Here is a 13,343-nt window from a genome sequence, read left to right as displayed (position 1 = left end):
ATATTTGAAGAGAGAAAAGTCATAAAACAGATTTTGGTGGGTTTTTTTTATCTATTTTTTATTTATTGGTTTGGCTGCTTTGGGTCTTAGGTGCAGCATATGCACGAGAGCTCGGTAGCTCCAAAGCATATGGGATCTTACTTCCCCGACCAGGAATCAAACTTGCAACCCCTGAATTGCAAGGCAGATTCTTAACCACTGGACCACCAGGGAAGTCCCAGATTTTGGTATCTTGAATCACTTTTAGAACTAAATCCAAATGGTTAATGCTTTTATTTTTCCTCTATTAACACTTTACCACTGTCATTAAGAATCTGCCTACAATGCAGGAGACCTGGGTTCAGTCCCTGGGTTGGGAAGATCCCTGGGAGAAGGGAATGGCAACCCACTCCGGTATTCTTGCCTGGAGGATTCCATGGACAGAAGAGCCTGGCAGGCTATAGTCCATGGGGTTGCAAAGATTCGGACACAACTGAGCAACTTTCACTTCACTGTCATTCAATATAATTGGAGTTCAGTTTGTCTCCCAATGCTCAGATCCATTTCTGTTTCTTCCTCATTTTCTCTGTTAATTGTTTTTTCTTTCCCAGTTCCATTTTAAGTCATGTTCACCACAGCACTCATCTTAGGTGAATCTTTTTCTAGATATTTCAGAACAAAATATCTCCTTTCTTTCTATTGAGAAAGCATATAAATTTGGGTCCTACAAGTGCTACTTTAAAAATACCAGTAGTGTAATAGTTAGTTTCGATTTACTTTGGCTACTTGAGAATGTGAAATAGTGTGACTAGCAGCACCCCAAGCCTTTTAAGCAAAAGGGCCTTGTTTGCCATGCTGCAAACTTTCCTCAAACAAGATCAGTGATTTAGAAGATTAATAAAGCTAAAACTCTCTTTTTATTTGGAAAATATGTACTATTTATTGTTCTTTCTTTGTACTTTATTCTGTTTTTATTTATGTCTCAGGAGTTTTTAACAGAAGCCTTGCCAGTTGGCCTCATTGGAATGAATTGTGTTCTGATGAAACAGTATATTGAGTTTGTAGCTGACAGATTGCTTACAGAACTTGGATTCTCAAAGGTAAGGTGTTTCAAACATATTACTACTAGCTAAAATGTTATATCAGGTAAGGACTCTAAAATACATGCTATATTTCACTGGAAGCTTTTGTAACACACTAGTCTCTTTTTTTTAGCTTTGAACTTTTTAATTTGTATTGGGGTATAGCCGATTAACAATATTGTGATAGTTTCAGGTGAGCAGCAAAGGGACTCAATCATACATATACATATATCCGTTCTTCCCCAAACTCGTCTGTTTTGTAAATTGTTCATGACAGGCTTGTTTAACCTGAACCAGTTGATTTTGCAAAATCCTTAAACTTAAAATGAAATTCATTAACAGAAGTAGGAGGCTGATAAGTCATAGAAACTAATAAGCTCAATAAATTATTTTATAATAATTGTAGGTATCTATTTAATAGGACTATCTTTAAGTAATTGGATTTAACATGCCAATATATGTTTACCCTGAGGTAAATCCCCATGTGTCTGTGTTGTAATTTGAGGGTTAATACTTTTAAATAGGAAATCATTATTAGGAAGACATTAGCTGTCACAATTTGACTCTTTGAACTCAGTTGTCTTTAAGTTATTTCTGTCCTTTTGTTTATCAGAGATAATGTACCTGAATTTTCGTGTGCGTCTTTCATATGAGAGGGAGGCTGCAGCCAGACTTCCTGGGTTTGAATCCTGATTCCACCCCTTGCTAGCAATGTGACCTTAGGCAAATTGCTTAACCACTGTCTCAGATTCCTTATCTGTAAAATGAAGATAATAGTAATAATCCTTACCACAGATTATTGGAGAAGGAAATGGCAACTCACTCCAATATTCTTGCCTGGAGAATCCCATGGACAGAGAAGCCTGGTGGGCTACAGTCCATGGGGTCACAAAGAGTTGGACATGACTGAGGACACACATACCACAAATCACTGTTGATGAACTGGTACACCTAATGCACTTAAATAGTGTCAGACATACAGTAAATGAACACTCAGTGGTCACGTTGTATTCATCATAGGTGTGACACTCATCACAGTTTACTGTGTATTAATATTATACTGTTAATTAGAAATTTTAGGTTCTGATTTCTCATGGAAATGGAAGTTTAAATTATTGAGAAGCCTTATAAAATCCATGATGCTTGAGGGTAATCATTAACTCTCTTGATAATGCACTTATTTTCTGGTAACTACAAAAATATTGTGATGAGAATCAGATGGGACAAAGGGTTTTGGTAACTATAAATTGTAAAATATCACTATTTATATTTTAGTTGCAAGATCCTCTCTTTTGCTGATCATTAATGAGATAAATAAAGATTTTAATTATATTAATATGACCTCTGAAATTTATAAATTGTGTATTAAAAGAAATTGTTTTTGTTTCTAAGTTACATGTTTATCATAATAAACTTAATTTGCTTACTTAAAGCCTTAAAATGAACTCACTATCTTTTAACCCACCACCATATGTTTACACCCACACATCCACCTTCTTCTTATTGGAAAATTACAGACCTGTGGGTCTAGTTTTCCTTGGAAAATTTGCTAATTGTAGGTATATGAAACATGCCTCCTAAGGAGAAAATCTGGACACAGTACAAAACCTCAGTCTCCATAGGCCTTCAGAGTATCTCAGTAAATTCCAAAAAGCAGAAATTATACTGACTCTTAGATTTTAATGCAATAAAATTAGAAATTAATAATAAAAGATTACCAGAAAGTTCCGTCTACTTAGAAGTCAAAACTATGTCCTTTAAAATGAGATTAAAAATGAAAATATAAACTAAATGACAATAAGATTACTGTATATCACAATTTGTAGACTGCAACCAAACAGATCCCCAGAGGAAAATTTGTATCCTTGAAGGCATGTATTAAGAAAGCAAGACAATTTAAAATACATGAGCTAAAAAACTTTGAACTCAAGGAGCTAGAAAAGAAATTATTCTTATAATAATTTTTTGGTTTCCCTGGTGGCTCAGACAGTAAAGAATATGCCTGTAATGTGGGAGACCTGGGTTCAATCCTGGGTTGGGAAGATCACCTGGAGAAGGGAATGGCAACCCACTCCAGTATTCTTGCCTGAGAATTCCATGGACAGAGGAGCCTGGTGGGCTACAGTCCATGGGGTCTCAAAGAGCTGGACACAACTGAGGGACCAACACACTTTGGTAAAATAAGAGGTTATTTAAATTAGAAAATGGTTGTCACTTACACAGAATTCCAAATAGAAGCCACATTAATGTTGTTTTCAACTTAGTTTTGAATTAGTCAATAAATGTTCAAGTACTTCTGTGTGTCAAAACCAAGCTACTTGATTTAGGCTGGTCTTAGTTATTTTGCTCATGCCATGAATGATTTGCAGTTTTAAAATTATGAATTTAAAATCTATGAAACTCTAGTGAATCCATGACTACTGTCCAGTGCACTTCCACTGTATCCTGCCAGGAGTGAAAACTCACATTTTTACTGCCTTTTAACACTGTTCCTGACACAGTTTCACAGAGTTCCACGACATCAACCACACCCAGCATGTCTGCTTTTTTTGGGAAGAAAATACACATAGCTTTATTAAGATACAAATGACAGAACATGCAATATGCCTATTAATAAATGTACAATTCAATGGTTTTTGGTATATTTGCAGAATTGTGCAACTATCACAACAGTCTCTTCGAGAACATTTTTATCACTCCACAAAAGAATTCTATTCCCAGTTAGCAATCATTCACTTAGCTTTGTTTCTTCCATCCCCCCATAGCCCTGCTGTTGCTGCTTAGCTGCTTCAGTTGTGTGTGACTCTGTGTGACCCTATGGACTGCAGCCTGCCTGGCTCCTCTGTCCATGGGATTCTCTAGGCAAGAGTACTAGAGTGGGTTGCTATGCCCTCCTCCAGGGGATCTTCCCAACCCAGGGATCCAGCCCCGGACTCCTGCCTTGCAGACAGACTCTTTACACTTGAGCCATCAGGGAAGCCCCCACCATAGCCTAGGCATTACTAATCTAGTGTTTGTCTCTTTAGATCTGCCTGTTCTGTAATTCCCACTTCATATAAATAGAATCATACAATATATAGTACATACTGTATACTAGTATATGGTATATACAAAGTCAATATAATATTTTAAAGTTCCACTCATGTTAGCATGTATCAGTACTTTTTTCCTTATTATGGCCAAATAATATTGCATTGTATGATTATACCTAATTTTGTTTATCCATTTATTGGTTGATGGTGGCATTTTTTGGCTATTATGGATAATGCTGCTGTTAACATTCTTGTATAATATTTTGTGGGAAAATATGTTTTCATTTATCTTAGATACATAACTAGAAGTGAAACTGTTGAGTCATATAGTGACTCTCTTTAATCATTAGAGGAACTAGCAGACTGTTTTCCAAAGCCACTGCATCATTTTATATTAACACCAGCAGTATATGAGGGTTCCAATTTCTCCACGTTCTCCCTCACACTTACTGTCTTTTTTTTCCTTCCAGTTTTGTTGAGATATAATTGACATATAGTATTGTTTAAGTTCAAGGTATACAGCATAATGATGTGACTTCCATACATCATGAAGTGATGACCACAATAAGTTGTCTTTTTTTTTACATACCTACAGCCATCCTGTGTGCTTAGTCGCTAAGTCATGTCCAACTCTTTGCAACCCATGGACCATAGCCTGCCAGGCTCCTCTGTCCATGAGATTTCCCAGGCAAGAATACTAGAGTGGGTTGCCATTTCCTTCTCCAGGGGATTTTCCCAGCGCAGGGATTGAACCCAGGTCTCCTGTATTGCAGGCAAATTCTTTACCATATGAGCCTTCAGGGAAGCCTCAGCTGCCATCCTAGTGTGATGTGGTGTGAAATGGTATCTTATTATGGTCTTGATTGCATCTCCCTAATGGATAATGATTTTGAGCATCTTTTCATATACTTATTGACCTTCTATAGATATTCTTTAGAGAAGCATTTATCCATTCAGATCCTTTGCCCATTTTAGTTGAGTTATTTGAATATGTTCTTTTCTGTGGTATTCATAATTACTGCCTGAATATTCCAAATTTAAAGAATTCTCTTTTATTGTTCCTCACAAATCATCAATATGTCTCAGTTTCCATCAGGCTGTATCTCCAAGCCTGCTTCTTGAATTCAGAAGCAGTGAAAAAGCTTCTTGTCAACATGTGTTCCATTTTTCGTTTGGGGTTACAATAGATAGCATTTAGTCTGTCTTCCCTGATCATGGTCCCTTGACAGCAATTTGAAGATTACGTGTCTCCTGTGAACTGAGGAACATTTAGGTCCACAGTACATTGTTGATGATGTAATATTTTGTGGTATCATGTAGATGTGACAGCCTAGTGGTGGTTGTTCGGTCACTAAGTCGTGTCCAACTCTTTGGACCCCATGGACTGCCGCATGCCAGGCTTCCATGTCCTTCATTATCTCTTGAAGTCTGCTTAAACTCATGTCCATTGATTCAGTTATGCCATCCAACCACCTCATTCTCTGTTGCCCCCTTCTTCTCCCACCCTCAATCTTTTCCAGCTTCAGGGTCTTTTCTAATGAGTTGGCTCTTCACATAACAGTAATACCTGGAGAAAATGTTCTCAGGTATTCACAGTTCTCAAGCTGTGAAAACATTTTAGTTTGGTATTAAATCTTTTATTTCCTGAAATCATCTTTATTTTTTTCTTTCAATTTCTGAGACTACCAGAGTTGCTAGTATAGTTCCTTTAAGAGGCTAGTAGGCAATCTTAGTCATCCTAAAATGTTTCAGTCTTGACTGCCTCCAGGACCCTAGGGAATGTGTGATCTCCAGGTGATGATGCATGGTGTTGGGAGACCCAAGTTATCTGTTGCTCTTCTTATGTAATGCAGTTTGCTTCTTCAGAATGTCTAACAGTATTTCTTTTCTTTTCAGGTTTTTCAAGCAGAAAATCCCTTTGATTTTATGGAAAACATTTCCTTAGAGGGGAAAACAAACTTCTTCGAGAAACGAGTTTCAGAGTATCAGCGTTTTGCAGTTATGGCAGAAACTACAGATAATGTCTTCACCTTAGATGCAGATTTTTAAAACCCTCCCCATATCTAAACTAATCATTGGTAAATAGCAGCCTGTTTTTCTCTGCTTAAAAACAAAACACAAACCTAAAATATCTCCTTTAGGGCTTAGGAGTTTGCTCAAAAGGAAATCTGAAACCAAATATCAATCAAGTTTATATTTCAAATTTATAGAAATATCCTTTAATTTTACTATTTATCAGTCAGAGTATGACCTCCAAATGCTTTTGTTTCATCCCTAAAATATAAGATGGCATTCTGTAGTTGTTAAGAGCATGGGGTGAGGGGTCAGATAGAATTTGAGATTCTGTCCTACTTTGTGTGACCCTTGGGAGGTCAGTTAATCCGCCTAAACCTCAGATGAATGCAAACCCCAAAGTGAATGTGATAGCAGATCCTAAGTTCATGGAGTGTGTATGAGGATTGAGATACAACATAGGTTCTCAGCTGTTGAGAATACTGCTGTTGCAGCCTCCTCCTCTTTCTCAGCCCTTCTCCCTCTCCTGTTATTATTATTGTTATTAATAGTGTTAATTGCAGTGATGTGATAAAATTCTCCGTCTCCTCAAAGTAACTGTAATTCTAGGTCCTAAGATCTAGAATTTGATCTTTGTGTTTTTAATGTTTTAGAAGAATGTAAATATTTCCTCAAAAAGATTGTACTTCTCATTAACATGAGAATAACTTCTTTGAATTTCTCAGCGTTATAGTTAAGGAAATTTGGTTCTTAGCTGCTTTGGGCAGAATACTTATGGAGTAGAATCCTTGAGGTTTTCATGATAGTTGACCTTGTAAGCAAAATGATTCTGCTCCTTTAGAAATTAAAAGGATCATTTTAGCCAGATGTAGCCCTGAAATGTTTAAAACCAGAATGAATTAGCTAGAATGGTATTTCCCAAAGAGTATTATAGGAGCTGTTAGCCTGTCTCGGTATTTTGTGGGGAGAGAAAAAAAAAGATTCTGTGGTCAAATGAGTTTGGGAAATGTTGTATGCTCCATTCCTCTTTGGAATGTGTATTTGGTACATCAAACACTGAGAAATTCTGCAGTATAATGTATACCCCACTGCATATTCCAGACCTGCTTAACCAAGATCTGTTTTTCACCTGTTAACATCTCACCTAATGTTCCTCAGAACATAGTTTGGGAAAAGCTGCCCCAGAACTTTTCTACATGGAAGAAGGGCTTGTGGACCAAGCAAGGGAGGACCTGGTGGGGATTATTGAGCCATTTCAACTTTGTGCCAAGCTGAGAAGTGTCCCTGTAATTGATCGCAGCTATATTTCTTATACTCCTAAAACTCTCTTATGCTGTTATTGAGATTCAGTTCTTTTTTGGAACTATGCATGTCACAGGATAGCAGATGGTGAGGGAGACTGAGGAAAGGCCAGCCTACAAGGTCTCTGAGAAGTCTGCTCCCTGTATGGGAGGGAAGTGTCAAGAGGTAGCCTGAACCTAAGCAAGCAGTGGGTTTCCCCACTCACAGCAAACTGTTGTGAACAATTCTGGATGATAAGGATTAGAGATTTTCTCTTTGTATAACTTTTTGCTCCATTCAGTCCACAACTACCTAATGCATTAAAACGGGGAGTTTTCAAGTGGATGCAAAAGGAATAGGCCGTGACTTTATCTGTTAGAGAGAATATCAGAAATGAGCTATTTTGGCCTGTCATAATACCTTATACTTGTTCAAGGATTCAGAGTTTGCTGAGTGTTTTTATATCACCTCATTTGATCTCAAAACAGCCTTACGAGTTTGATAAAGCAGGCAGTATTGAAATTTTATAGATAGAGAGGGTGAGGCTCAGTCAGTTTCAATGGCTTGGCCAAGATCTGCTCATAGTCACTGTCACTACAATATATTGTTTTTTCTTGGACGTTACCGTGTTTCTAGTATTTAGTCCTTGCTATCCATCTTGACTTGATTTTGTCTATTTTCCCATTAAAGAATCATATAGTTCAATTAAGATATCACATTAATTATTGTATCATAAACATTATAACTATATTCAAGTAATATATTCAAAGATATTCATCTATTGCTAATATAAAAACTTATATTTAAAGTTGATAATATATCGGTAGTGACATAAGAATAAAGGAAAAAAGTTTTATATTGCATATTCCCTTTGTTTTGAATCCACCTCTTTCTCATAGGTAATGACAGGTGCCTTAATATGAAGCTTATTTATCGTAGCAATAAACCTACTGAACTGTATTGAGATGAAGTTTTAATACTGAAATACTGGATTCTTTTAATACACTGGTTTATTATATTTAGTACTCTATCCCCTTTTCTGAGCTTCCAGGTTTCATATTTATTTATTATGCTTAGTATTTTGGTTCTTAGTTCTTAGGGAGTCAAGAACTTGTAGAATCTCTTTTTAATATTATCTCACAAGCAAAGAAAATAATTCAGAACTTGTTTATAACGTTTTTGTTTTCACAGCACATGTATTTAAATCATTGCTATAGTAGTTAAAGTTAAGTTTATTATTTAAGAATGTAAAAACTAGTCATTCAATGACAAATTGCATTAATTAAAAATGTTTCATTGCAGCATGTAGAATCGTGACTTGAAAGGGCTCAGGAAGACTGCTCCAGTGCTTTCAGACAGGGCTGTTTTGCTGTTCAGTTACATACGAAAATAAAATAAACAACTATTCTTGTAATTTAAGCTTACCTCAGTCATGTTTTTATACATGAAATGTTTCCTTTCACTCATTTTGAAACATTCAGATGTTTCAGCTTCTTTTGCCATTTTGATTTTCATTTGTTCATGGAAAATACAGCATCATATATTTAAAAAATAAATTCTTTAATATTCAGTATTTTGCATTTTACATTTAAATATGCTAACATCATGTCATAGAATTCCTAAATTACAGTTATTCAGATTAAGCTAAGGGCCACATGTCAAGAATTTTCAGTGATTAAGAAAGCTGATGGGCTGCAGGAATGCCAGTTTAATCCTGTAACCAGCTGTTATGCTTTTGAACTAAGATAAGTGAATGGGTAGCCAACTCAGGAACTCTTCATAATCTACATGAGTGGCACAGATTGGAAATCTGGATATCTTTATTTCTCCCTCCCTTTAAATGGTCTGCTCCTTTTTCAGACAGCTACAGGTTCAAAGGAAAATCTGATAGTCCCAAGGCATTAAGATGAAAGAATTTAAGCCTTCAAATTTGGGGCTTAATTCTATTAAAGAAAATACAGGTGAAAATGAAAGGCTGAAGAATTTTTTTTATACAGGTTAAAATATAACAATTCAGTCTTTTTCTAAGTTACAAGAATCTTAGCTTATATATTTGACTCTGTTTTACAACTGTGTTTTGATTTTTCCAAATGTCTGGTCATTTAGCAAAGCAAGTATCTACTATGTACGTAGAGAGCTTTATTGAATGTGGTATACACAAATATTTTTAATGTATTTTACATTATGGTGAAATCAAGCCAACCCTGCATATATACATTTTGATTTTTTCCAAAGAAATGAGTTGTTTTGTTCATTTTTTTGCCTTAGTACGTTGCAATAAACTGTATCATGTCTCTGTCATTTCGTGTATGTCCTTTCGAGTAAGAATGTTTCTTTCCAAGTGCAGGGGCTATCCTAGTGAAAGACTGCATATTTTCCATTTGTGTATACAGATAAACACATATTGGTATGACTTTAACCATTTCTCCTACCACTGTTTGACCCAAGTGGCACCCCTTTCAGCTGTCTCTCATCTCCTTTTTCTCAGTCCATGAGCCCGTCTTCCTGTCTCTTTGTATCCAGCTGAGATTCTGCAATATATCGTATTACTAGTAGTAACATTCTTATCAATACTCTGAACTCTGTTCTTTATCTGCGTTTTCTACCTTACGTAGAAAATTCAAAGCGATTCTCTGTTCGTTATGAAACAACAATCCAGTTTTCCCCCGTTCGTACCCCCGCAGCCAAATACTGCTAGAGAAAAAGTCATATAAGACAAATTGGATCTACTTTACATTCATGGTTACCTACTGTCTTATTCCATCTGGGCCACTACACAAAAAACTGCTGTAGAGTGGGTCGCTTACGCAAGACATTTATTTTTCACAGTTCTCAAGGTTAGGAAGTCAAGAGATCAAGATGCTAACAAATTCAATGTCTGGTGAAACTTGCTTCTTGGTTTATAGACAGCTGTCTCCTGGCTGTGCTCTCACATGAAGGGAGGGGCTCTCTGAAGGCTCTTTTACAAGCTGTTGTGACTTTAAATCCCATTTTTTCTTTGAGTGCACCCAAATTTCTATTTCTTCTACTGCTGGAAGCCCTTGGCTTCCTGTGGGTGGTACCCGCTCTGAAGATATCAGTTCAGTTCAGTTCAGTTCAGTCGCTCAGTCGTGTCCGACTCTCCGTGACCCCATGAATCACAGCACGCCAGGCCTCCCTGTCCATCACCAACTCCCGGAGTACACTCAAACTCATGTCCACAGAGTCGGTGATGCCATCCAACCATCTCATTCTCCGTCGTCCCCTTCTCCTCCCGCCCTCAACCTTTCCCAGCATCGGAGTCTTTTCCAGTGAGTCAACTCGTCGCATAGGAAACGTTTTTTGCCTGGGGTCACATCTCCTAACTTCCTCATGGTGGCGCCCTTGAGCCACGGGTTTCTCAGCTCAGGTGCTGCTGCTTTACCCAGGAGCTAAGGAGTTAGATTTTAAAGGACGATTCTGTTTCCAGTTCAGCTTTGGCTGCTTAGCCGGAGCATGGCGTCCAGAAACATGCAAGAAACTCATGCTCAGCACTGGCCCTTTAGAAGGGCAAACTCCCAGCAGGAGCCCAGAGGGGATTTCAGTCCTGGCTGACTGTATAGAGATGAATGTCAAGGGGGCTTGTGCAAATTTTGCTGCTCCTTCGCCTGAAGCCTCTTGTTGCACCAGCTGGGATTCAGACTGGCTTTCATTTGCAGTAGGGACCTCAGTTTGAGCTTAGGCCCTATCAATGGGGGGAATGATTGGTATTTTGAGAGAACTTGTGTGGTGGCTCAACTTGGTCTCCTGGGAGGGAATCAATCCTGGGGCAAGGAGGAGACAGGTCTGCTGGGTGCTGAGACGAGGCAGAGATTCTGAATGGAGGGCATGGATCAGACACTCCCAGGAAAGACAGGGTGAAGGTAGAGCTAGAAAGAGTGGCTTCATCTTGCCCACGTTAAGATACAAAGTACACCAAGGAGAATTCAGGAAGGAGAGGTCCAGTGCCCCTTCCAGGCCAACTTGTAACCAACTTTGGTGCCTGGCAGAGCAGTAAAACGTGGACGTGCTTGGTTGTTCCACCTTCTTGCTGTTGTAGATACACACACACCACACTCTAATACATAGATACATCCATATACAACTTTGTGCATATTTATGATTTCCCCTGGGATAAATTGGGTCAAAGAAATGCAGGATTCTGAAGCTGTCCTGATTTTAAAAAACTGTATAGAAGTGAAATATGCACACATAGGTAGGTCTGTCTTTTTTTCCTTAAATAATAGCGATGTTGATATACAAAACTTCCTTTTTTTAAAACTAAAACTGTAGATATATTCTAAAACCTTTTCTTTGGCCTTAGGAGTTTTTATTTTATCCACACTTCTACTTATTCCTATGGCAGATAGTCTTAGCTGTCTACTCCAAAGCCATCCCCAACCCTTGCCTATTTCCAGTGACAGAAATTGAAAAGCCATGTACTTCCTTTCTCAGATTCTCTTGTAGCTAGGCGTGGCGAAGTGACCCAATTTGGCTAATAAAACGTGAAGGAAATCTTCTGGGGCCTTAAAGAGAAAGTTTTCCTCTCCACTGAGAGTCTGATGAGAAGAAAATTCTGACAAAAATACTTCTTTGTGCCCTACCTTCAAAGAATCGCACCCTTGGATCAGTGGCAGCCATCCTGTGGCCATGAGGCAACAGCACGTGGAAGAACAGCAGGGGAAAGAGTTTGGCGATGGAAGAGGCAAACGGCAAAAGATGCCAAGTTTGAAGATGCTGTTACATGTCTAGGCCATGTCCTACCTCCTGTTTTCTGTTCTATGAGACAGTAAGTATCAAGATGACTTGGGCTATTCTTAATCATGGCTTCTGTCGTGTGCTTAGTCACTCGGTCGTGTCTGACTCTTTGCAACCCATGGCCTGTAGCCTGCCATGTTCCTCTGTCCACGGGGATTCTCCAGGCAGGAGTACTGGAGTGAGTTGCCATGCCCTCCACGAGGGGATCTTCCCAAGCCAGGGATCGAACCCAGGTGTCCCACATTGCAGGCAGATTTTCTTTACCATCTGAGCCACCAGAAAAGCCCATGGCTTCTATTACGTATAACAACTATATCTTAACTGATAAAAGCTTTGCTTTTTTAAACACTTCAAAATGAGATCATTATCCCTCTTCTCTCATCCTGTATTCCTTACCCATAGCGTGGTCTCAACACTCCCACTGAGATTACATTCTTTACAAAACGTTTAAAAAGGTGAGGACACGCAGGTCTCTTTCTCAGCAATTCTGGCATCCTTCACTAATGTTCATTCCCACCCAGTTCTGGCTCTGCCCAGCTTTTCCACCTTTTGGCAGATGACACAAGGCAGCTCTGAGCAGTCAGCTATCTTCCTTGTGGCTTCACCCGGCCACCCCCCCAACTCCCCACTCCCCTTGGCAGCAAGGCCAGAAGGGGTGTGCAAGGCACTCTTGGGTCCTGCTACTGGGCTACCCTGCCTGCTTCTCATTTCAGGGGCTGAAGCCCAGTGCCTTTCCTTCCTGAGGAGGAGGTCACGGTGGATGGGATCTCTGTGCTACTGTCTCTAACTGAGACCATGTTAGAAACACTTAATGTTCAAACCAGAACCTTTGATCTGAAAATAGTACATAAGGTGCTTCTGCCTGGAATACAAAGAATTCAAGGATTGTTTCAAAGACAGCCAGAATCATTTTCTCTTCCGCAGGTATGTTTGAACTGTATGAAATGTTTGACTGTATTACCCCTGAATGGCTGGTTTCCTGTTGTGATTTAACTAAAATTCAAGTTTCCTGTGACAGGAATAAATTACAGGCTTATTCTATCCTATAACCCACACCTTTCACAAACAGCCTAGTGGGAGACTGTGGAAGTATGTGCTTGTGGTGAGTGGGAAGGGGCAGGTAAGGGATGCCCCCTTCCTGGTTTGAGGCTGGATACCCGAGGAGAGAGTGGAAGGTCAGGCAGAGGCTCAGGTGGAGATA

At 38.8% G+C, this 13,343-nt stretch overlaps 1 protein-coding gene across 2 annotated transcripts in view; it reads left to right on the top strand.

The window, feature by feature from the left end:
• The window catches only part of RRM2B (ribonucleotide reductase regulatory TP53 inducible subunit M2B), a 32,609-nt gene extending 22,897 nt beyond the window's left edge, over window positions 1-9,712 (top strand). Inside the window, exons 8-10 of one of the 2 annotated variants that reach the window (XM_088844705.1) lie at window positions 966-1,079; window positions 5,990-6,171; window positions 8,690-9,712. In XM_088844705.1, coding sequence (XP_088700831.1) covers window positions 966-1,079; window positions 5,990-6,142 — 267 coding nt within the window. In that variant the 3' untranslated portion in view covers window positions 6,143-6,171; window positions 8,690-9,712. Of the gene's footprint in view, window positions 1-965; window positions 1,080-5,989; window positions 7,861-8,689 lie in introns of those variants that run through there. The other variant, XM_055432417.2, reaches the window with a different exon arrangement.
• Window positions 9,713-13,343: the final 3,631 nt, after the last annotated feature.

The sequence above is a fragment of the Moschus berezovskii genome, chromosome 16 (assembly GCF_049115385.1).
Source record: "Moschus berezovskii isolate FMDL1 chromosome 16, NW_MosBer_1.0, whole genome shotgun sequence".
Lineage (NCBI taxonomy): Eukaryota > Metazoa > Chordata > Mammalia > Artiodactyla > Moschidae > Moschus > Moschus berezovskii.
Note: the sequence above shows the minus strand (reverse complement) of the source record. Positions and strands in the feature narration are given on the sequence as shown.